This window comes from Pelophylax lessonae (assembly GCF_965119305.1).
Source record: "Pelophylax lessonae genome assembly, chromosome: 5".
Taxonomy (NCBI): domain Eukaryota; kingdom Metazoa; phylum Chordata; class Amphibia; order Anura; family Ranidae; genus Pelophylax; species Pelophylax lessonae.
This window is the reverse complement of record NC_138772.1, coordinates 211,273,512-211,299,019: the sequence shown is the minus strand read 5'-3', so window position 1 is coordinate 211,299,019 and position 25,508 is coordinate 211,273,512. Positions and strand designations below refer to the sequence as shown.

General features: G+C 43.4%; 1 protein-coding gene across 1 annotated transcript in view; it reads left to right on the top strand.

Moving 5' to 3' along the window:
• Positions 1 to 25,508, top strand: part of ITPRID1 (ITPR interacting domain containing 1) — a 192,878-nt gene that overhangs the window by 70,925 nt on the left and 96,445 nt on the right. Inside the window, exons 3-4 of the mRNA XM_082259492.1 lie at positions 12,706 to 12,737; positions 19,572 to 19,610. Of these exons, the coding sequence (XP_082115618.1) occupies positions 12,706 to 12,737; positions 19,572 to 19,610 (71 nt within the window). The remainder of the gene's footprint in view (positions 1 to 12,705; positions 12,738 to 19,571; positions 19,611 to 25,508) is intronic.

The window sequence follows — 25,508 nt, the reverse complement described above, 5'->3', positions numbered from 1 at the left end:
CCGACCCTATACCATGCGGTACCAGCAGTGGAAAAGCACAAAAGGGTGCCGAACCGGTACGGTTCCATGCAGTGGAAAAGCGCCATAACTAACTAACTCCTATCTCACCCTATACACAGTGGATGAGATAAAAGTTAGGGAGAGTGTATTCAGCTTAAGCAGGCTTGGTGGCATAGGTGGTAGAATACCAGGCTTGCAATGATAAGAGCTGTGATTTTAATTCCCCCTGCCAGCCAATGATTTATTTATTGGAATTCAGAAGTCAGAGAGTCCATGATAATGCGGGAACTCGAAGTTCCCATGAAGAAGCCCATTTGTTCATCATTCGACAAACGAGCGAACAGCCAATGTTCGAGTCGAACGTACTCGAAGCTCATCCTTACTCTCTAGCAATACACACCAAAGAGCATGTGCAGAATGCCTCTTAGGGCTCTGTTCTATAAGCAGATAAATTGGGGACAGTAAAAGAAGGGGGAGATCCGAGAAGACAGGTTTAAACAGCCTTTTTACACAAAGCAGAGGATTAACCCCTTAGGTTCCACAGTGAGTATAACAAGCATGTTTTACTGCATATGCAGTCTGATTTTACTGTTATAGGTTTAGTAACACTTTAATAAATTTGTTGCAGTTTTAGAAACATATTTGAAACTTTTGGATTTGTCACACGTGTCGAAACGCCGAAAGTGTTGCACAGGTTACACGACATTGGCCCTAGACTCCCTAACACAATAAGATTGCTAGAAATGTGTCATAAAAGCCATATTGAATTACCCCTACAGTCACAGTGGCCCCTGAACAGATGGGGACTATGAAAGGTGAACCACAAAGTTACACTGCTAGTTTATATACCACAATGTTCACCTGCTCTGCTACTTTATATACCACGAAGTTCACCTACTCTGCTAGTCTATATACCACAAAGTTCACCTACTCTGCTAGTCTATATACCACAAAGTTCACCTACTCTGCTAGTCTATATACCACAAAGTTCACCTACTCTGCTAGTCTATATACCACAAAGTTCACCTACTCTGCTAGTCTATATACCACAAAGTTCACCTACTCTGCTAGTTTATATACCACAAAGTTCACCTACTCTGCTAGTTTATATATTAAACATTAAAGTTTACTGCTTGACTGTTGAAATATATATATATATATATATTCTGCTCTGGAACATTTTCAGGTCCCTATTGTGACAGAGGATGTATATATTCATATGCACCATAAAACGCTTTCCCCACTAAATACAGTACACATTAACCTATAAGGCAATAGAAGAGAATAGTGTTTTCTATCTGTCTCTTGGAAACAATGAACAGACCACAGGATTCTTCAGAACCTTGTCAGTGGTTGAATTAACAGTCCAATGGGCCATAGAGCAACTAGTCCATAAGGGTATCATCCTTTGTAATTTTACAGAGGTTATTAAAATAGTCTAAGTGTTTAACACGAATGAGAACACAACACTAAGATCTCTACTATGTTGTAATTATGGTTCCCAATATTAACCACTTTACCACCGGAGGATTTTGCTGTCTTACGTCCAGGCCACTTTTTGCGATTCGGCGCTGTGTGACTTTAACTGAAAAAATGCAAAGCCGTACCCAAACAAAATTTACGTCCTTTTTTTTCCCACAAACAGAGCTTTCTTTTGGTGGTATTTGATCACCTGTGCGATTTTTACTTTTTACGCTATAAACAAAAAAAGAGCGTTTATTTTGAAAAAATAACAATATTTTTAACATTTTTTTATATGCAATTCCCCCCCCCCCCCCAAAAAAAATGTAAAAATCAAATTTTTTTTAAATTATTGGCCAATTTGTTTTCTGCTACATATGTTTGGTAAAAAAAAATCAATATAAGCGTATTTTGATTGGTTTGCGCAAAAGTTATTGCGTTTACTAACTAAGGGAAAGATTTCTGTCATTTTTGGTGTTTTTTTTTAACGCGTAATGGCGGCGATCTGCGATTTTTTTGTGGGACTGCAACATTGTGGCGGACAGATCGGACTCTTGACTGACATTTTTGACACTTTTGGGGGTACCAGTGACATTACTGCAGTAATCAGTGCTATAAATATGCACTGTTACTGTAAAAATGACACTGGCAGGGAAGGGGTTAATTTTATTGGAGAGGGAGGGGTTAATGTATGCCTGGTGCTTACTAACGTGTGGGGGGGGGAGGTGACTGAGTGACATAAGGACAGATCGCATGTTCAGCTATGCTGAACACTGCAATCTGTCACTCCTTGTCACTGAGGAGATCCGCCCGCTCTGTTTACACAAGCGGGCGGATCTCCAAAGTAGATTCCCCGACGATCGGGGAAGAGCAGCGGCGATCGCCGCTGCTCCTCCCCTGGCCCGACTCCTGCTGTGACTGAAAACAGCGGGAGCGAGCCTCCGGCGGCGCGCGTGGGCCGCCCACAAGGGGAGGAGTCCAGCGACTTTGGTCTACGTCGCTGGACGATAACGAGCCACATTGCTGCAGTAGCAGCAATGTGAGCAGTGTTAAAGTGGTTAACTAAAAATAACACTACATTGAGCTGTTGCAGATGCTTCACTCGTCTTTTATCAATTATGTGATCAATTACTAATAAATAATATTGTAATCGTAAAATGAACACCTTTGTACCGCCCTAATACTTTTGGAAAAACCCACATTATTTTTCTATATTATGAGTTGGTAGGGGGTCCAAAGAAGCCCTATACAAGTTCACTCTCTAAATGAAATATTGACGTGTTAAAATGTTGAAATGTCATGGGACAATAAGACCTTTTCTTTCCCAATCCAATTTCTCCCCCAAACCTCTCACACAACTGGATATTTTTATTTCCTTATATTCTTCTAAAAACTTTTTTTTTGCACTTCCTTGTATCTCACCTAGGCAAGAATGGGGTACAATGTTTGATTGTAGCAGTCTTTAGGGATTCCCACATCACACATCCCAGGAGGCTGTGGGATATTATATGGCACATGTGCCACATCATTGGGGGCCTGCTGTCCCTTCATGTTTTTTCAGCCAGTCTCTTGATGACATGACGTGATGCATTCGTGTCATTAGGGGTAGCTGCAAGAACTTGGAAAAGACAGCGCCCCTCCCCCAATGTCAGAGAAAGATGGCAACACGGGACTGGGTGTGCTGTGGCATACCAATAGAGTACATCACTGGATCACTGAGTATGCAACTATGTTTTGTTGTGCACAACCATGCTACAGGGGGAGTGAATAAGCCCTAAGTTTGGTAAACAGCTAAATAAAAAGTGGAAATACATTTGTATAAAGTGTATTAATTTTCAAAAATGGTGTGATTCCATTTAGCCAAGTCCTGACCATATACCTTTGTTGACTAGAGTTAAAGCAGTAGGCTTTGGTAAAGCTTTGATTGGATAGTGAAGGGAAGTAAAATTACAAACAAGGTTATTTCTGCGCTCTCTCTTCCAATCAACATGTAGGTATGTTAAATTTCCAGTACTTGGCAATATAGTAAAGTCTAATTGGTTTTCTTCACTGCCCCTTCTACAGGTCTAAATGAGGATTTGCAGGAAGCTTGTACAAAGACATATCACCATACTAGTTAAAAAAACAAAAATGTATTTATCTTTGAAAGAATACCTAACTTGATAAAATTTGCATCTTTTGTATCTCCCTACACATTTGTATTTGCCTAGCTCCTTCCCCACTATTTCATTTGGGCCCATATCTATGGTTTACTAAGCTTTGTACATGAAATTCTAGAGACTTTCTTAAAAATCTGGCTCCTGTCTTTTAAATGTACTGCATTGTGTGCACAGAATACATAGGCATGTGAGCAAATGTTCTCATTTTTTTCTTTGCATTGTGACTTTGAAATTACTTTGGTATTTTATCCTTACTTCCTTCTTTCCTTGTATTTCTTTTGAATTCTTTACCACTAATGCAAAACCAGTTGCTGGAAAAACCCTGCATTCTTAGTTCATGGGAAATTTAGTGTGTGAGAAGGAAACTTAGATAGGTTTGACACGAAACTGACTCATGAATTGAACAGTAATCTTGCAAAACCTAATAAGCCTAGACTTTGTTTAAAGTGCTTTTGTCCTTTGCAGATGTTGGCCTGCATGATAGGTTTTTTTCATTATTATTTGACTGCTATCAAGGAAGCAGGATCTTGGAGACTGGGCCTTGATGAATTGAACATTCAACGCCCAATTTATTCCCACATATTCTAAGCACCAAAGTGCAGATGAACTAAAGACCCAACAATGTGAGAAATGAGACAGGGGCCTGATTTTTTGAGGGCATCCCTCATGAAAACCACCCATTCTGATATTAAATAGCACACAAGAAGCTATAGTTGTACCCTTATTAAGCTTCTACAGCCACATGGAATCTGACCTTTATGCTAGTTTGCTTCGCCAATATTAATGAGAAGGTGATGGCTGTGCTAACAATTTTTGATCAGAAATAGACAAAAAATAAAATAAGCAGATATAGCATTTATATAATTCAAGTAAGGTGCAACCTTCCTATATTTTCTCAGTTTTTCAGACTTATGTAGCACAGACCCCAGACCAGGCTGGCTGTTTGATCCTAGCTGCCATTCTCTGATAGGCACATGGCAGCCAGTTACACAGTAGTTCAGTCATTCAAGACCGAAAACAGGTTGTGCTTGTCTTTTTACAGTTTTTTTGCTGGTTTAACTTGGGTGGAGTGTTAGTGAGCCTTGGGATACTCCAGATCTAACAGAAATGCAATAGAGGACACTGATAACTAATCTGCTCCTCCACGGTGCAACCACCCTCTTGCATTCAGAATTTAAGAGAACTACAACACAGGGGACCCATTGGCAGAAGTATAATCTGAGTCAAAAAAACTGTAGTAAACTCTCCAAGAAGTGGTAAGGACAGTCTTTATGATCCTTGAGGCTAGTACTCACTGTGACCTGGGTACTGTGATGCCTTCTGTAGTACCAACCAGCCTTTGTACTGGATGATTCAGGTTTGTACTGGATGATTCAGGCCTGGATCCTCTTCAACGCTTCCTGCACTGCTTCAGGGTGTTCTGGATGCTGTTTCCAGAGCTCTAGCTAGAAAAGGGACCCCAAAAAAGATTTCTTCTACCATGTAGCTGACAGCCCAAGGGGTCTCAGGCTGGGTCTTCTTGACTACCCATGTAGCAATCCTGGCTTTGTTCTCCATCTGTGCTTGTTTGTTGCCCGTTCTGATCTCGGCTTGTCTCCTGCATACATGAGTTCTCTCTACATTCTCAGCTGGGCGTAGCTGGGGGCTGTGACCTGGTTCCAACTTGCTGCAAGTCCATCCTCACCATCAGAGGCCCTGGTGAAGAAGCAGGCTGGGGCCTAAGCCTAGTACACGGCATGGGTTGGATTGAACGAAAAAAAAAAAAACTGTCAGCTCCGGTTGAATTCAGTTGTACTAAAAATCCGATGTTCATACAGCAATCTCCCCCGCTGAGCTGTTGTGTTCTGACAGGGGGGCGGCCCCCCCCCCCGCCAGAACACTCTAGTCAGTGCTCTCAACCATGGGGTGAGAGCGCTGATCAGGAGCCGGTTGGCAGCATGCACGTCTGACAGTACCCAGCTGAACGGCCTCTTTTTTTAAATGCTTTTTATTGGACGGGCTAATGTCGCCAGACATTCGGCCCGTGTGTGCTAGGCTTTAGACTCCACACCCTGGGGAACCCCAAGTTTGGGATCTATAAGAGCTCACTACCACAGATGCTTGACAGGTTAAATAGGCACAGATCCCAACCATCTATGGCCGGCTTCAGGGCAGGCAAAAATTCAGGCCACCTCCAGCACTGGTCACATGCTCGCTAATGTTGCTCGCTAATGTCACTTGTAAATACAATAGCTCTGGTTCTGTATTTACAGGTGACAGCCCTCCTCTCCCGGTGGCCGGTCTGATCCCTCTCGGGTACACACCAATCTATGAGAGCAGAGGAGGAAGGGGGCGGGGAAGCTGCTTCTGGAGCAGGAAGGCTGCACGGACATCGGACAACAGGCTGTGAGTAGCATTTGGGACAGAGGAAAACTCTGTACTGGAATCCGGGGTGGGGGGGGCAGGAGAGCACAGCCTTGTACTTGGGGGGGGAATGGAGCTCTGTAATAGAATCCGAAGGCGGAAGCTCTGAACTGGAACCGGGGGTGGGAAGAGAGCCGTGGGCACCCCTGCACTCTGCACTTACCTCACTCTGCACCTATCTCACCCTTGCACTCTGCACCTATCTCGCTAATGCACCTTCCTCACCCCTGCACTCTGCACCTACCTCACCCCTGCTCTCTGCTCCTACCTCACTCCTGCACCCTGCACCTACCTTACCTCTGCACTCTGAACCTATCTCACCCCTGCACTCTGCACCTACCTCACCCCTGCACTCTACACCTACCTCACCCCTGCACTCTGCACCTACCTCACCCCTGAACTTTGCGCCTATCTCAGCTCTGCACTCTAGACCTACCTCACCCCTGCACTCTGCACCTAGCGCACCCCTGCACTTTGCACCTAGCTCACCCCTGCGCTGTGCACATAGGGCACTCCTGCACTGTGCACATAGCACACCCCTGCACCTAGCGCACCTCTGCACTTTGCACAAAGCGCACTTCTACATGTAGCGCATACCCCAACCCTGCACTCTGTACCTAGCATACTGTAACGCTTCTGCGTTTCTTATATGGTGTGGATTTTCAGCTGCAGAAATAGTTCCACGTCAGTAGTCATGTAAGAGATATGCTGAGATACCATTCCCAACCTCAATGACTCATAGGTCCATTGGCAATGTAAGCTGCACTGCAGCTTTTCCAATAAGTTTCTTGATTGGGAAAGGTCCCAAGAACAGAGGTCCAAGCTTTTTGCTAGGGATCTTCAGTCTCAAGTTTTTTGTTGAGAGCCAAACGAGGTCCCCGATAGTATACTGTGGAGAAGGTCTTCTACGAAGATCATAGTACTTCTTTTGTTGACTGTGAGCGTGTGCAATGGTAGTATTTAGTAAACCCAGAGAATCCTTTATTTGGGTAAGATAGTCTGAGGCTACTGGGTTATTTGAAGGAAGGATGCGTGGAGGGAGAATAGAGGGATGGAACCCATAGTTCAAGTAGAACGGACTCTGATTGCATTGTTGTAGGCAAATTCTGCCAGGGGGAGAAGATCCAACCAATCATCCTGTTGGTAAGAAGTGTAACAACGTAAATACTGCTCGATGCATTGGTTGACTCTTTCAGTCTGTCCGTTGGTCTACGGATGGTAAGGAGAAGTGAGCTTCCGCTCAATCCGTAGTATGTGACATAGTTCTTGCCAGAATTTAGAAATAAATTGGGATCCACGGTTAGACAGAAGAGTTTTTGGGATACCATGTAATCTGAAGACATGTTTCATCAGGAGTTCTGCCGTTTGTTTGGACGAAGGTAGTCTGCGAATAGCAATGAAATGTGCCATCTTTGTCAGATGGTCCACTGACACCAAGATGGTATTAAATCCTTTGGAAGGAGGCAATTCTACGATGAAGTCCAATGACAAAACCTCCCATGGAGTTTGGGGTATTGGTAGACTGCATAGTAGACCGGATGGTCTCGTAGTGTCAATTTTGGACCTGGCACAGACATTGCATGAAGAGACGAATTTTTGTATAGATGTTTTCATGTCAGGCCACCAGAATTGTCGAGAAATCAAATTGAAAGTCTTTGTCATACCCATATGTCCTGCCATAGGCACATCATGTGATAATTCCAAGATCTTGGTGCGTAGGGTAGGTGGTATGTAAAGTTTGTCGTTGTAGTAGAGGAAGCCTTCTGCATCAGTATTTAGTTGTGGTGGGGGTGAATCCAAACTTATACCATGCAGAACCTCTTCCTTTAAGGAACGGACAACTCCAATAATGCGTTTGTGAGGTATTATAGGAACGGAAGGGATTTCAAAGTAGTTTTCTTCAGTTAGTCGTGATAGTGCATCCGCCTTTTTGTTCTTATCTGCAGGTGTGTAGGTCACTAGGAAGTTAAACCTTAGAAAGAATAGTGACCATCGTACCTGTCGATGCGAGAGAGTTTTGCTAGTCTGAAGATATTGGAGGTTTTTATGGTCCGTGTATATAATTATTGGTAGTTGGGTGCCTTCGAGTAAATGTCGCCAATTCTCCAGAGCCAATTTTATAGCAAGCAGTTCCTTTTCACCCACGGGGTAATTTATCTCGGGACTGCTCAGGGATTTAGAAAAAAAAGCGACTGGATGAAGTGGTGAAGTGTGGGTAGGTCGTTGGGAGAGTATTGCTCCTACTGCCATGTTTGACGCATCTACCTCCAGAAAGTATTGGAGGGATGGGTCTGGATGGCGTAATATGGGAGCGGAAGTAAACCTTGTCTTTAACAAGTGGAAAGCCTTATTTGCTTCTTCTGACCATTTAAATGGTATTTTTATGCTAGTGAGCTGTGTGAGGGGTCTCACAGTAGCAGAAAAGTTTTTTATGAACTTCCTGTAGAAATTTGCAAATCCCAGGAATCGCTGTAGCGCCTTGCATGTAGTTGGTGTAGGCCAATCCTGAATGCAGGATATTTTACTTATTTTATTTTATGTCCATCTCGATTCCTGTTTTGGATATGATGTAGCCTAGAAAGAGTACCTCATCTTTATGGAACAAGCATTTCTTCAGCTTCACATAAAGATTATGTGCAAGCAATCTCGATAATACAAGTCTTACATGTCTTATGTGTTCAGACAGGGTCAGTGAATATATAAGTATATCGTCCAGATATACCACAACACAGACATCTAGTAAGTCTTTAAAAATATCGTTTATAAATCGTTGGAAAACTGCAGGGGCATTGCATAGGCCGAATGGCATCACAAGATACTCGAACAATCCGTATCTAGTTCTGAACGCAGTCTTCCACGGATTCGAATGAGATTGTATGCTCCTTTCAGGTCTAATTTTGAAAAATAGGTAGCTCCACGCACCTGCTCAATGAGCTCAGGGATAAGCGGTAGAGGATAGCGATCTTTTATTGTGATAGCATTCAATTTCCTGTAGTCGATGATAGGTCTGAGACTTGAATCTTTATTGCGAACAAAAAAGAGTCCTGCTGCTGTGGAAGAAGTGGAAGGTCTAATAAAACCTTTTTCCAAGTTCTCATCCAAATAGGTTTTGAGATGGGCAAGTTCATCCTGTGAAAGAGGATAAACATGACCGAATGGCAATTTGCTATTTGGGAGTAGATCAATGCTACAATCATAGTCTCGATGAGGAGGTAATGCTTGAGCATTTTTCTCAAGAAAAACCTCAGAAAGATCCTGATAACATAGTGGTGCAATCTCATCTGTCACCACAGACAGAATCTTTCCGGAAAACGGGAGGTTACACGTTTCCTCGCAATAACAAGAAGGGAAGGTCAAGGACCGTTTCTTCCAATCTATGGTTGGTTGGTGTGTGTGCAACCAGGGAAGTCCCAACACAATGGGAAAGTGGGGTGATGGTATTAAATCGAAGGTAGAAGTCTCCCTATGAGACTCGTTAATAGTGACTAGAAGTGCTTGTGTCTGATCGGTGATCGGACCAGAGGATAACGGAACACCGGTAATAAGACTTACTGAGACAGGTTTGAGTTTAGAAATAATAGGAATTTTATTTAAAGCAGCAAAACATATATCCATATAATTTCCACAAGATCCTGTGTCAATCATGGCCTTAGTAGTAATCCTGTTCTGGTCCCACTGTAATGTCAAAAAAACAGAAATGTAGGGGTTAGTGAATGAAGTTGTCAATCCTCCTAGGGAGACATGTGAACACTCACCCTTCTTTTTGTTGACTAGGGGACAGACGTTTATCTTGTGATCCGGGGATGCACAGTACAAGCAGAGATTTTCATTTCGTCTTTTGGCTTTTTCCATAGTTGATAGCGGTGGGCGTATGGTTCCTATCTCCATAGGAACGGGGTCAACGGCCAGACTCCGAGAGGAAACGGATAATGGCATTCCCATCTTTTCAGCCTTTCTTTCTCGTAGTCTTCTATCTATGGTAATACAGAGTTGTATTAGTGCATCCAGGGTTTTTGGCAGATCTGCTCGGGCGAGCTCGTCCTTAACGGCTTCTGATAGGCCAAGCCTAAATTGGGTTTTCAGAGATGCATCATTCCATTCTGAATCAAGGGTCCATCTCTTGAACTCTGCGACAAAGTCTTCTACAGGCCTCCTTCCTTGTTTCAAGGATCTTAACTGAAGATCAGCAGTACTCTGCCTATTGGGGTCATCATATAGGCTAGTGAGCTCTGCCAGGAACAAGGCATAGGAGTTGAGAAGCTGGTCGTTTTTCTCAAAAAGAGAATCTGCCCAGGCTCGAGGATCGTTTGATAGGTAAGAAATAATAGTACAAACCTTAATGTGATCAGTAAGGTAGGTACGAGGTTTTAGCAAAAAAAGTAACTCACATGCGTTTTTAAATTCGCGAAATTTTTTGCGATCGCCTGTAAATACCAAAGGGGGATTTATCTTGGGTTCAGGGGACTGAGCAGAGGTAAGTTGTGTCAGTCTAATTACCTGCTGCGACAGAGCCTGATTGTCTTCTTTTAATTCAGCAAGTGCGTGTATTAACGCAGATACTTGCTGTTTTAATTGTGTTACCTGAGTGGTTATTTCTGCTGAATCCATTTTTTGGTTCGTTCAATCTGTAACGCTTCTGCGTTTCTTATATGGTGTGGATTTTCAGCTGCAGAAATAGTTCCACGTCAGTAGTCATGTAAGAGATATGCTGAGATACCATTCCCAACCTCAATGACTCATCATGTGTGGAAGGTCTTATTTCAGCCAGTAAATACACACAATTAGCAAGCTGGTTCCTAGAATGACTTTATGTATGTGGTAACACAATGATGAAGGTTGAGGGATAGGTTGAGTGGAGATAGTAGGTGATAGACACTTGAAGGTGAGACAGTAGCAGATGGATGCAGGAAGGTTTAGCAATGTTGTATGGTAGCAGATGACAGAATAGCAGGTGGACATACAAAAGAGATCAACCCAGTGCAGAAAAGTAGCAGTAGTCTCAAGAGCTAGCAATCTAGTTATGCAGATGTGATAAACAGTCTTTACTATGCAGAGCTAGATAGTGTAAGCTTAGTATAAGTTTATAGAGAATTCCCCTGCGGGGTACTTAGCACTATTAGCGATACAGCCGAAGGGTGGTTCAGGAGTGGCGGATGATCCAGTAGCGGGATACAGGGATCAGCGCGGCGAGGTTCCGTCAGCGAGGTAAGCTTGCAAGCATGGAAGCTTCAAGCAAGGTTAGCATCCAGGTAAAGGTGTTTGAACGAACACATGTGAGTGAGAACCGGCGCTTTAAATAGCCATCTAGTCCAGCGCTGGGTGATGACAGCTCCAGTCTTAAAGGTGTATGTGCACCTTTCCAAAAGTAAATGGTGGGGCGCATACACTTGTGGAAAGTGTAATTTAGGGTACCAAAGGTACCGGAACATTACACATACCCCTAAACCCTGCATTCTGTACATAGTGCACCCTTCAACTCTGTATATAGCACACCTTTCAACTATGCACTCTTTATTTAGTGCACCCCTCAACCCTGCACTCTGTACTTAGCGCACCCCTCAGTTCTAGTGCAGTTTGGCCACACCCGCGGTAATGATGTGCTGTAACCTCTGGCAGCCAATCACAATCGCTGCCCGATCTGCTGCAGTAAACTAATTTTGAGTCTAGTGGGGGGGGGGGGGGCAAAAAAAGTGTATGCCCAGGGTCCAATCTATATTAAAGATGGCCACGGCCAATTTAAGACCTCAGTCGATGTTAGGGTTTGCATTTTTGCTGTGTAGTTTCTGTATTGAGACAAAAAATCCCTTTAGGTGACCTTTATATAGGATTTCATACCTTTTAGATTTGTTCACACAATCATACCTGCTAATCCATACCCTAAACTGATTAGACTTTCTCTATATAAAGGAAAGCTCCGCTGTGTCTAAAATATATATATATATATATATAGTATACATACTACAAAAACTATTTTTTATTACATATTTATACACATAAACATACCTCAAGTTAAATATATTTGATTTTAAAAAGTCTTCAATACAGTCACTTCCTGCTTGCATTACTCCTGGGAGCTGAACGTCATCGCTCCCAGGAATCAATGTGCCTGCACCGGCCCCGCTCGTCAGTTCTGGGGAAAGCGCGTCATTCCCTGCTAAACAGCTTCTGGGCATGGATGACGCGCCTGCCCCGGAACTGACGAGCGGGGCCGGTGCAGGGCATTCTGGGACCGAAGAGGACACCGAAGAGGACGCCCTGGCTTCAGCTGCCCACACCTGAGATGGCAGCGCTGGACAAGACATTTTCAAGGTAAGTATTTCTTCTAAAAGGTAAGTGCAACCTGGGACAGTTCAGAGGCTATCCATTCTGAAATGCACTAGCCCTGACTGTCCCGGGGGTATTTTTATTGAAAAAACGTTTCTGAGGGTGGAACTCCGCTTTAAAATAAAACTTCCAGAAATCCATTTTTAACTAATATGGTAAATATGTTATTGCTGACACCAAGTTACCTCTGCAGGAAACGATTGTGCTTTATTAGTCAATGTTTAACATTCTATATATTATAAGTTTATCACACAAGCAAAAAATAGCAGTTTTCTCAATTTCACTTTACCAGGCATGACAAACATGTTACAACTGCTATTAAATAAATCTAATCAAACTGAACTATTTCTGTTTGCAGCTTATCAGAAACACAGTGCATGAACCAGACAGGTAAGATAACATAAACTAACAATAGCTCCAATGTAAACGGAACTATACCTCAATCAATTATTGTATCAGTGATACCATGAGATTATGGGAATTATATAGATCCTGACACAGGCAGAAGAATTGCAATGCAAACATTGCATGGCCAGCTGTTTCTGGGTCCTTTATGAAAGCTTGTTCTAATAGGAACAGAAACTAATCAGATAATAGCGCCCCACTCTAACAGAAGGATGACTCATGAAAGTAAAGACTGGTCTGACAGTAGTTGCAGTAGCAGAAGGACAGCGCTGTGAAAGCTGGACACTGGATGTGTTTATACAGTATCTCACAAAAGTAAGCACACCCCTCACATTTTAGTAAATATTTTATGACATCTTTTTATGTGACAACACTGAAAAAAATGACACTTTGCTATAATGTAAAGTAGTGATGGTACAGCTTGTAGAACAGTGTAAATTTGCTGTCCCCAATAAATAACTCAACACACAACCATTGATGTCTAAACCGCTGGTAACAAAAGTGAGTACACCCATAAGTGAAAATTGGGCACAAAGTGTCAATATTTTGTGTGGCCACCATTATTTTCCAGCAATGCCTTAACCCTCTTGGGCATGGAGTTCCCCAGAGCTTCACAGGTTGCCACTGGAGTCCTCTTCCACTCCTCCATGACGACATGATGGAGCCGGTGGATTTTAGAGACCTTGCGCTCCTCAACCTTCCATTTGAGGATACCCCACAGATGCTCAATAGGGTTTAGGCCTGGAGACATGCTTGGCCAGTCCATCACCTTTACCTTCAGCTTCTTTAGCAAGGCAGCGCTCATCTTGGAGGTGTGTTTTGGGTCGTTATCATGTTGGAGTACTGCCCTGCGGCCCTGCGGCCCAGTCTCCGAAGGAAGGGGATCATGCTCTGCTTCAGTCACAGTACATGTTGGTATTCATGGTTTCCTCAATGAACTGTAGCTCCCCTGTACCAGCAGTACTCATACAGCCCCAGACATTGACAATACCACCACAATGCTTGACTGTAGGCAAGACACACTTGTCTTTATACCCCTCAGCTGGTTTCCGCCACACACGTTTGACACCATCTGAACCAAATAAGATTATCTTGGTCTCATCAGACCACAGGACATGGTTCCAGTAATCCATGTCCTTAGTCTGCTTGTCTTCAGCAAACTGTTTGCGGGCTTTCTTGTGCATCATATTTAGAAGAGGCTTCCTTCTGGGACCACAGCCATAGAGACCAATTTGATGCAGTGTGCGGTGTATGGTCTGAGCACTGACAGGCTGACCCCCCACCCCTTCAACCTCTGCAGCAATGCTGGCAGCGCTCATACATCTATTTCCCAAAGACAACCTCTGGATATGATGCTGAGCACGTGCACTCAACTACTTTAGTCGACCATGGCGAGGCCTGTTCTGTGTGGAACCTGTCCTGTTAAACCGCTGTGTGATCTTGGCCACCGTGCTGCAGTTCAGTTTCAGGGTCTTGGCAAGCTTCTTATAGCCTAGGCTATCTTTATGTAGAGCAAGAACTTTTTTTTTTCAGATTCTCAGAGAGTTCTTTGCCATGAGGTGCCATGTTGAACTTCCAGTGACCAATATGAGAGAGTGAGAGCGATAACACCAAATTTAACACACCTGCTCCCCATTCACACCTGAGAGCTTGTAAACACCAAAAAGTCACATGACTCCGGGGAGAGAAAATGGCTAATTAGGCCAGCGGTTTAGACATTAATGGCTGTGTGTTGAGTTATTTTGAGGGGACAGCAAATTTACACTGTTATACAAGCTGTACACTCGCTACTTTACATTGAAGCAAAGTGTAATTTCTTCAGTGTTGTCACATGATAAAATATAATAAAATATTTACAAAAATGTGAGGGGTGTACTCACTTTTGCGAGATATTGTGTGTGTGTATATATATATATATATATATATATATATATATATATATATATATATATATATATGCACACACATATATATATATACAGTGGGTACGGAAAGTATTTAGACCCCCTTAAATTTTTCACTCTTTGTTATATTGCAGCCATTTGCTAAAATCATTTAGGTTCATTCTTCTTCCTCATGAATGTACACATAGCACCCCATACTGACAGAAAAACACAGAATTGTTGACATTGTTGCAGATTTATTAAAAAAGAAAAACTGAAATATCACATGGTCCTAAGTATTCAGACCCTTTGCTGTGACACTCATATATTTAACTCAGGTGCTTTCCATTTCTTCTGATCATCCTTGAGATGGTTCTACACCTTCATTTGAGTCCAGCTGTGTTTGATTATACTGATTGGGCTTGATTAGGAAAGCCACACACCTGTCTATATAAGACCTTCCAGATCACAATGCATGTCAGAGCAAATGAGAATCATGAGGTCAAAGGAACTGCCTGAAGAGCTCAGAGACAGAATTGTGGCAAGGCACAGATCTGGCCAAGGTTACAAAAAGATTTCTGCTGCACTTAAGGTTCCTAAGAGCACAGTGGCCTCCATAATCCTCAAATGGAAGACGTTTGAGACGACCAGAACCCTTCCTAGAGCTGGCCGTCCGGCCAAACTGAGCTATCGGGGGAGAAGAGCCTTGGTGAGAGAGGTAAAGAAGAACCCAAAGATCACTGTGGCTGAGCTCCAGAGATGCAGTCAGGAGATGGGAGAAAGTTGTAGAAAGTCAACCATCACTGCAGCCCTCCACCAGTCGGGGCTTTATGGCAGAGTGGCCCGACGGAAGCCTCTCCTCAGTGTAAGACACATGAAAGCCCGCATGGAGTTTGCTAAAAAACACCTGAAGGACTCCAAGATGGTGAGAAATAAGAATCTCTGGTCTGATGAGACCAAAATAGAACTTTTTGGCCTTAATTCTAAGCGGTATGTGTGGAGAAAACCAGGCACTGCTCATCACCTGTCCAATACAGTCCCAACAGTGAAGCATGGTGGTGGCAGCATCATGCTGTGGGGGTGTTTTTCAGCTGCAGGGACAGGACGACTGGTTGCAATCGAGGGAAAGATAAATGCGGCCAAGTACAGGGATATCCTGGACAAAAACCTTCTCCAGAGTGCTCTGGACCTCAGACTGGGCCGAAAGTTTACCTTCCAACAAGACAATGACCCTAAGCACACAGCTAAAATAACGAAGGAGTGGCTTCACAACAACTCCGTGACTGTTCTTGAATGGCCCAGCCAGAGCCCTGACTTAAACCCAATTGAGCATTTCTGGAGAGACCTAAAAATGGCTGTCCACCAACGTTTACCATCCAACCTGACAGAACTGGAGAGGATCTGCATGTAGGAATGGCAGAGGATCCCCAAATCCAGGTGTGAAAGACTTGTTGCATCTTTCCCAAAAAGACTCCTGGCTGTATTAGATCAAAAGGGGGCTTCTACTAAATACTGAGCAAAGGGTCTGAATACTTAGGACCATGTGATATTTCAGTTTTTCTTTTTTAATAAATCTGCAACAATGTCAACAATTCTGTGTTTTTCTGTCAGTATGGGGTGCTATGTGTACATTCATGAGGAAGAAGAATGAACTTAAATGATTTTAGCAAATGGCTGCAATATAACAAAGAGTGAAAAATTTAAGGGGGTCTGAATACTTTCCGTACCCACTGTATATATATATATATATATATTATATTATATTATATTATATTATATTATATCAATGTAAATACAGGACATGGCTCAGCCTCAGAAGATCTATATACACAGTAATATTGTATTTAGTATTACATGCAGGCTTTTCTTGCATGGAACAATATTTCTTCTGAACTTGTGAAGCAGCTGGATGCCATGGGATGGATTTACTAAAGGAAAATAGACTGTGCACTTTGCAAAGTGCAGTTGCACACTGCAAGAGCAGTTGCTACAGAGCTTAGTAAATAAGCAGAAGCTCTGCTGACTTTCATCATGCAATCATGTGCAAGAAAAAATGCTGTGTTTTTATTTTCCTTGCTCGTGATTGGGTATGATTGGCTGTATTTGCTAAACTCTGGAGCAACTGCACTTGCAGAGTGCACAGTCTTTTTGCTTTTAGTGAATCAACCCCTATACATCAAGGGTAATTCAGAATACAATATGTATGTTGATATTGACCTATAAGGGGCCCATACACACCACTCAGGTTCATTGTTGGGGTAGGTTAAACCCATGTGTGTTAAATATGTGTGTTAAACATGCATTGCCTTAACCACTTGCCGACCGCCGCACGACTATTTACTGCGGTGGTCAGTCCCTCACAGGCAAAGCGACGTACATCGCTAGCCTGTGAGGCTTCTAGGGAGTGAGCGCGTGCCGCCGGAGGCGCGCTCCCGCTCAGTCACGGACCCCCCCCCCCCCCCGCGTGTGTGATATTTCCCTTTAAACAGGGTTTTACTATTTTTGTTTAATTTTTATTTTACAATGTTATTTTTTTTTTTGGGGGGGGGGGTGAAATTTTTAGGCTGGACACTCCCTAAGACAGGGACAGATTCACGGACCCCCCCCCCCCCCTCGCGCGGTCCGCCGGGCACTGGTGATCGTCCGTTACACCGGAAGAAAGGCAGGCGGCTTATGTAAACAAAGCTGCCTGTCATTCTTCCCTGTGTAAGAATGGAGATCAGACAGTTCTACTATGTAGGACCGTTGATCTCTGTTCTTACACCAGTAGCCATGTCCAATCACAGTTAGAAACACGCCCCTAGGACACACTTAACCCCTCCCTCTCCAATACAGTTAACTCCTTCACTGCCAGTGTCATTTTTACAGTAACAGTGCATATGTATAGCACTGATTACTGCAGTAATGTCACTGCCACTGGTAACCCCAAAAGTGTCAAAAATGTCAGTCAAGGGTCCGATCTCTCCGCCCCAATGTCGCAGTCCCGCAAAAAAAAACGCAAATCGCCGCCATTACTCGTTAAAAAAAAAACAACAAAAATCTTTCCCTTTGTTAGTAAACGCGATAACTTTTGCGCAAACCAATCAAAATACGCTTTTTGCAATTTTTTTTACCAAACATATGTAGCATAAAATTGGCCGAAAATGTTAAAAAATTTTGATTTTTACATTTTTTTGGGTGGGAATTTCATGTAAAAAAATGTGAAAAATATTGTTATTTTTGCAAAATTGTCGCTCTTTTTTGTTTATAGTGCATGATCAAAAAATCGCACAGGTGATCAAATACCACCAAAAGAAAGCTCTGTTTGTGGGAAAATAAGGACATCAATTTCGTTTACATCGTTGCACGACCGCGCAATTGTCCATTAAAGTCATGCAGTGCCGAATCGCAAAATAGGCCCTGGTCAGGAAGGGGGTAAAATCTTCCGGGGCTTAAGTGGTTAATGCAGACCATTCATTTGAATTGGCTGCCTAACGCACTGATATGGACCAAAAATCATGCATGTACTATTTTCATAAGCACAATATATGGTAGTTATATGTGTTTAGAAGTTGCATTGGAGTAGCATTTAGAATTCCCTATTTCTAAATGGCACTACATCAAAGCATCGGACACAGAGCATTGGTGTGTTAAAATGGCTCCTGGAGTGCTATTTATACTGGGATGAATAGGCCCTGAATGTTAAAAAATGATACAGTTTTAATCATCTTAAAGAAGATTTCCAGGATTTTTTTCCCCCATGCAGTGGGCCTGCGCCTGTTTTTTCTATGGGTGAGGAGAGTGGAGACATACTTACCTAATCCACCAACCCTCCGAGTGCAAGACCGGTCTCTGCTGTTCCTGCCCCCCCCAGCATGCTAGTGGTCTTGTACATGGACTGTTCCTGACGTCATCACGCCCCTAGACCAGCTCTGGACATGAAGATGACAGGAACAGTCCACCACTGGATGCGGGGGAGCGCTTTCTTCTGGAGGATCGAAGGATTGGGTAAGTAAAGCCTTCTGGTGTTACCAACCTCAAATCCAACTACTACAGTTTAAAAATATATGACGTGGCCAAACGCTGTATGCAGCCTTTAGCAGCTTCAGGCGTTTTTACAGCTTAATGCTGCTGATCCAGAACGCACTAGCCCTGGGTTTTTTTTACAGCTTAAAAACGCTTATGCCACTTATAGCTCCTAAAAGCCTATGTGTGCATGAGGCCATAAAATAACATAGAGGGGCGTTTTTAAGCTGCAAAAAAACACCTGACGCTCCTAAAAGCAGCTGTAGGCTGAGGCCTTACTCTTCCACTTGGTGTGGCCAAAGGTGCCTCAGGCCTTTTACAATCCTATCAACACCTCTGGCACAATGAAAACCCTGCCCACTGCTTAGGCATGGGCATTTTATGAAATCAGTAGGCCTGTGTGCAAGATAATCATTTGGGCCGTATTGCTTGATTTAAAAAATGCAGTTTGCTTAACGCACCACAGTGAAGAGAGGGCATGGTTTTCATTGTGCCAGAAATGTGATATTTCCCTTTAAACAGGGTTTTACTATTTTTGTTTAATTTTTATTTTACAATGTTATTTTTTTTTTTTGGGGGGGGGTGAAATTTTTAGGCTGGACACTCAGGCCTCCCTAAGACAGGGACAGATTCATGAACCTGTTTCTGACAGATCCGTGAACCAGGCACAAGCACTGACACTTTCGGTGATGTGCCCTGTCCAAATTCTAAAGGGTGTCTATGAGAGCTACTGGCCGAGGTGATATTTGATTATAGAAGAGTACAGACTATATCATTATGGGAGAGACATGGGCTTAACTGATCTTGTCTTAAGCCTTTTGGGATTATAATGCATGTTAAAAAGACATTAGTGATGTAAAAATAACAAAAGATAGTATATAGAGTATATCGTATACAGTACATATAACCTTTGGTATCATTTCCTTTGCAGGGCTAAACACAGATAATACCAGTACCTTTTCTGAGAAAGGTAAGAGACTTTCAGGTCTGTTGAGCAGAGCACTGCAAAATACAACATGAAAAATAAGGTAACCCGTAACCAATGAGATACTCATTTACTAAAGTAACCCAGTGTGAAAAAACGGTATAATTATTTGCTTTGGGTTAGTGGACTCTGCAATGTTCTTTATTATTTATTGAATAAGCTACTGTTATGTGTTTGTAGTTAAATGACTATTACACTGAAACGAATAATAATCAAATTAGTGTATACAAGGGGTCGGATGCTGCTTGGGGACCAGATTCAGCCCTTTGGTTGCCTTTATCCGGCCCTTGGGGCACTATTCATCTTGCTGATATGACACACTATTCTGCCCTCTGACACCAAAAATGGGGCATAATTCTTGCCACTGACATCAATAATGGGGTGCCATTTCTCCCACTGGCATCCACAATGGGGCACTATTTCTAGGGTTGCCACTTTTTCTTCAAGCCAAACTCGAACACTAGCGGCGCACAGCAATATCTTTTTTTTTTTAGTATACACTATAGCAGGGGTGTCAACTCAATTTCTTCTCGGGCCGCATCAGCATTATGATTGCCCTCAAAGGGCCGATTGAATCTGTAAGATTCGATGTCCAGAGCACCCCACCCCCTCTTACATCAGATGTCAAGAGCCCCCTCACCATCCGAAGTCAAGAGTTCCCCACCCTCCCTTACATCACAGTACACCTCCCTTACCTTGTGCTGCTGCTGGGAAGAAGCTGGGGTGTTGCTGGGAAGCAGGGTCTAGAGGAGGACCAAAGGAGGGCTGGATCTCTCCTGCAGCTACAGGAGAGTTGTGAGGGCCACATGAAATGGCCTGGAGAGCCGGATTCGGCCAGCGGGCCTTGTGTTTGACACATGTGCACTATAGGAATGTAACAGACCTGGGACACCTTAGGGCGTTTCAAAGAGAATAGTAATGTGGCGTGCATAGTGCCCTCTCACCCTTCTGTCAGTCCCTGTTCTGAGCCACATTCCTGTCTGAATAATGTGTCTGGGTGTCAGGCGGACTGAAACCTGGACACATGATTCAAAACCTGGACTGTCCGGGTGGACCCAAACTATTACTCCAAATACCAAAGATGTGTCACTGTTTATTCCCACTGATGCCAGAAATGGAGCAGAATGGAGTCCGCCGGTGGATCGGACCCGTGTGAAAGGGGCCTATTGCATCTTAACCACTATAAGACCGTAAGGATTTGCCCCCTTAATGACCAGGCCCTATTTTGTGATTCGGCATTGTGTTAGTTTAACGGAACAATTGCGCAGTCATGCAACGCTGTACCCAAACAAAATTTACGTCCTTTTTTTCCCCACAAATAGAGCTTTCTTTTGGTGGTATTTAATCACCTCTGCGATTTTTATTTTTTGCGCTATAAACAAAAAAAGTGACAATTTAAAAAAAAAATAATAATATTTTTCACATTTTGCTATAGGACATTCTCAAAAAGAAAAAAAGAAAAAAAATCTAAATAACATTTTAAGCCAATTTGTTTTTTGCTACATATTTTTGGTAAAAAAAAAATCACAATAAGCCTATTTTGATTGGTTTGCGCAAAAGTTATCGCGTCTACAAACTACAGGAAAGATTTATGTCATTTTTATTGTTTTTTTCTATTTCTTTTTTTGCTAGTAATGGCGGCAATCTGCGATTTTTTGCGGGACTGCGACATTGTGGCGGACAGATCGGACCCCTAACTGACATTTTTGACACTTTTGGGGGGACCAGTGACATTACCACAGTAATCAGTGATAAAAAATATGCACTGTTACTGTAATAATGACACTGGCAGGGAAGGGTTTAACATATTGGGTGATCAAGGGGTTAAATGTGAGCCTAGGGGAGTGATTCTAACTGTGGAGGGGCGTGGCTTCTGAAATGATGATAGAGACATGTGATCCTATATAGAAGGATCACATGGGCTCTATGATCATTGCAGGGAGAAGGACGGTCGGCTGTGTTCACAACAGCCAACCGTCCTCTCTCAGTGGGGAGAGATTGCGGGTGTCAGGTGGCAATTGGAGCCGCCTGACACACCCATCGCCTTCCCCGCTGATGAGCCTCCTACGTCGCTTTGCCCAGGAGCGCCTGCCTGCCACAGTAAATCTGTGGTAGGCGGTCGTTAAGTGGTTAACAAAGGCAAAAGTGATCTAGGAAGCATTAGAATTGTTAATACTTCCCAGAGAACATTTACTGCTTTTAAAAAAGCTAATCACAGGACTCCAAGGGTGAATGTAGCCTAACTCTTAGTTGCTAACAGAACCTTCACAGCCATCACCAGGTAAAGCACATATACAGTAAGTGTTTTTTTTTGCACTGATTACTGTAGTAATGTCACTGGTCACCCCAAAAGTGCCAAAAATGTCAGTTAGGTTTCCGATCTGTCCGCTGCAAATGTCGCAGTCCCGCTAAAAATCGCTGATCAGCACCATTACTAGTAAAAAATATAAATAAATAAAAATGACATAAATCTTTCCCCTAGTTTGTAGATGCGATAACTTTTGCGCAAACCAATTAATATACACTTATTGGGATTTTTTTTTTTAACCAAAAAATATGTAGCAGAATACATATTGGCCTAAAATTATGAAAAAATTTGATATTTAAATTTTTTTGATTGGGAATGGTATATAGCAGAAAGTAAAAAAATATATATATATATTTTTTTTTTAAGAATTATAGCTCATTTTTTTGTTTATAGCACAAAAAACAAAAATCGTAGAAGTGATCAAATACCACCAAAAGAAAGCTCTAAGTGCCGGTTCACATTTGTGCGATCACAGAGATCGCATGTAATTCGGAGTGCACTGCTCCTAAAATTACATGCGATCTCTGTGCGGTGCAAATTCAGCCATACAGTTTGTATATAGGAAAAAATAATCAGCGCAAACCAAAATCAAATAAAAAGACAATCTCGTGCACAAGGCTGCAAACAATCAGTGCCAAACACAAAAACACCTGTGAAACCTAAAAATAATAATATTGCTGCGCCAAGTGAACATCAATTAATTGAAGATAAATCGGTGGTTAAATTGCAAGTGAAAAATAAATAGCATGTGAAAAATAATCAAGTGATATAAATCAATCAAATTGTCCCAATCTGGTGATATAAGAATCACTAAAAATAAATAAATTGTCCCCAATCACACATAAAAGATCGTGTCAAAAATCGTGACTAAAATCTTCATCCATATACGTGATTAAAGGTGCTGCATGCTCCACTCCAAGTGCTCCAAGTGACTGGTGACAAACTAGCAGCTCACCTCAAGGATAGACTCCTAAGAGTCAAAGCACACCTTAGACAATTCCAATAGCCTGGTCTTCCAATCACCGCCACCTGCTCCTTTCTCCAAATGTATGCAGCATCGGTGTGGAATTAAAAAACAGAATCTAGTGCTCTCTGCTAGGATGGGCTATTTATTCAGCATAAGCAATGGTAATACACTTACATTTCATTGCACTTCAAGCAGTACGGGCTGTCAGCACATCAAACTCTGCCTGTATTCTTCCGGGCTGACGAAGTTTATTACGTAACACGTACGGGGGAGGAGCCTGTACGTCATCCCGCCGATTCCCGGGAAGAATACAGGCAGAGTTTGATGTGCTGACAGCCCGCACTACTTGAAGTGCAATGAAATGTAAGTGTATTACCATTGCTTATGCTGAATAAATAGCCCATCCTAGCAGAGAGCACTAGATTCTGTTTTTTAATTCCACACCGATGCTGCATACATTTGGAGAAAGGAGCAGGTGGCGGTGATTGGAAGACCAGGCTATTGGAATTGTCTAAGGTGTGCTTTGACTCTTAGGAGTCTCTCCTTGAGGTGAGCTGCTAGTTTGTCACCAGTCACTTGGAGCACTTGGAGTGGAGCATGCAGCACCCTTAATCACGTATATGGATGAAGATTTTAGTCACGATTTTTGACACGATCTTTTATGTGTGATTGGGGACAATTTATTTATTTTTAGTGATTCTTATATCACCAGATTGGGACAATTTGATTGATTTATATCACTTGATTATTTTTCACATGCTATTTATTTTTCACTTGCAATTTAAACACCGATTTATCTTCAATTAATTGATGTTCACTTGGCGCAGCAATATTATTTTCTCTTACGTCCTCCGACAGTCGCCGCCTCTTCATATTCGTCACATATGGGGTATTAGACTTTGCTCCGAAGGAGTAGCTAGGCAACAGAATATGTTAACATTAAAGCTTTTAACATATCCCACCCTCAAGGGGTGGTCCCCTCAGTCAATACCCTCCTACTTCCTGCAACCATATCTCAGTCTCAGTTTTAATGTCTAGCTTGTCAGGAGTGGCTGGCTCTCTCTGTGCTGGGGCTTTGTGCCCCAGACTCTTTCTTCTTTTTTGATTTTTTGTTTGAGTTTTCTCTCTACCTTTACTTAGCTGTTCTTTTTGTCAGCATTAGTTAGTTCTTCGGATGAAGAGGATCATGCGGGCTGGGTCTCGGGCTGATCCCCCTGGTCGCAGGTCGTGGGTCAGTGGCTTCCCAGCCTGCCATCGAGCGTTCAGCCAGGTAACGCTCCTGGCACAGTGAACGACCCATCCCTGTTCGGTGCAGGGATGATTGGTGAGGTGGCTACCTCACTGGACGCTGTGCGGTTTCTTAACCCCCATTCTGTGCGTCTTGTATGCGACTCTCCCTGCCTCATGTGCAGCGGCTTGTTCGCCTGTGCGGGTCCCCCACGCCACTGTGAGGTAAGTGTATTTATGTGGGGACCTGTCTGTCTGGGGGGGTGTCAGTCTGGGACTGTGTAACCTGCCTCTATTCACACTGTTTGTCTCCCTATCTCTCGGCTGCATGCTGTGGGCTGCAAGGGGGGGGGGGGGAGCTGTGTGACACTGTGTGTGTCAGCCTTGTCAGTGTGAGAAGCTGTGTGCTGTGGGGCATGTTTTGTGGCATGTTTGGGCATTATACAGCGATCGCTGCGGTGATCTGACATGTTTTTTTATATACAGACATGTGTGCATTACTGTACTGTGGAGCGGCGGTTTCGGCGCCAAACGGCGCCATTTTGCCTACACTCGCTCCGGCCGCATGTTCTACATGCATGGCGGCCATTTTCTTGTAGCCTCCAATAGGCTTTCATAGAGCGCCCTGGCAGCATCACTTCCTCTTCTCCAAGAACACCGATCGAGGCAGCAGCAGCGGCGAGGGTCTCCTCAGGTTATATCCTTCCTATCCATTGCCTGTGTCAGTTTTATTGTCCCTGTGGGGGTCTCATTGTGCTTGTGTGTGGTGCGGTGGGCTGCGCTCGCCGCGCGTGTTAAAGGGGCAGTTAACCCTTTATTATCCGGCATTTGTTATAGGGGCTATGGATTCTCAGGAGGGCAAATTTCCTACCGCCTTGGTGGAAAGCCAGGGGACCGCTGTTTCCCCCCCAGGGGGGGATTTAGCCACTATTGTGGCTGGCCTTGCTGCTCAGGTGCAGATGCTGGTGGCTGCTCAATCTACTAAAAGACCCAGAGTTGCTCTGTCCTCTGATTCTGAGGGTGAAGGTGATGGGGTTGTTATGGCGGGGGCCTCCTTATCGGGGTCCCGCTCCTCCCTGGATCTAGTGGGGTCCGAGGTGGAGGCTGAAGTTGAAGGGGTTGATAATTCTCCCCCTGGCTCGCCTGAAGAGCTTGCAATCATGGATGAATTGATTGCTTCCATAAAACAAACGCTGCGTTTGCAGGATGAAGTGTGTCCCCCCGCTGCCTTGGCGGCTTATGGGACGCAGAGAAAACGCAGGACGCCGCAGGTTTTTCCCTGCAATGATGATTTTCAGCGCGCTGTTAGGGAACAATGGCGCAATCTACGCAAACCTTTTGCTGTACCAAGTAGGTTCAAGCTGCGTTATCCTTTCTCGCC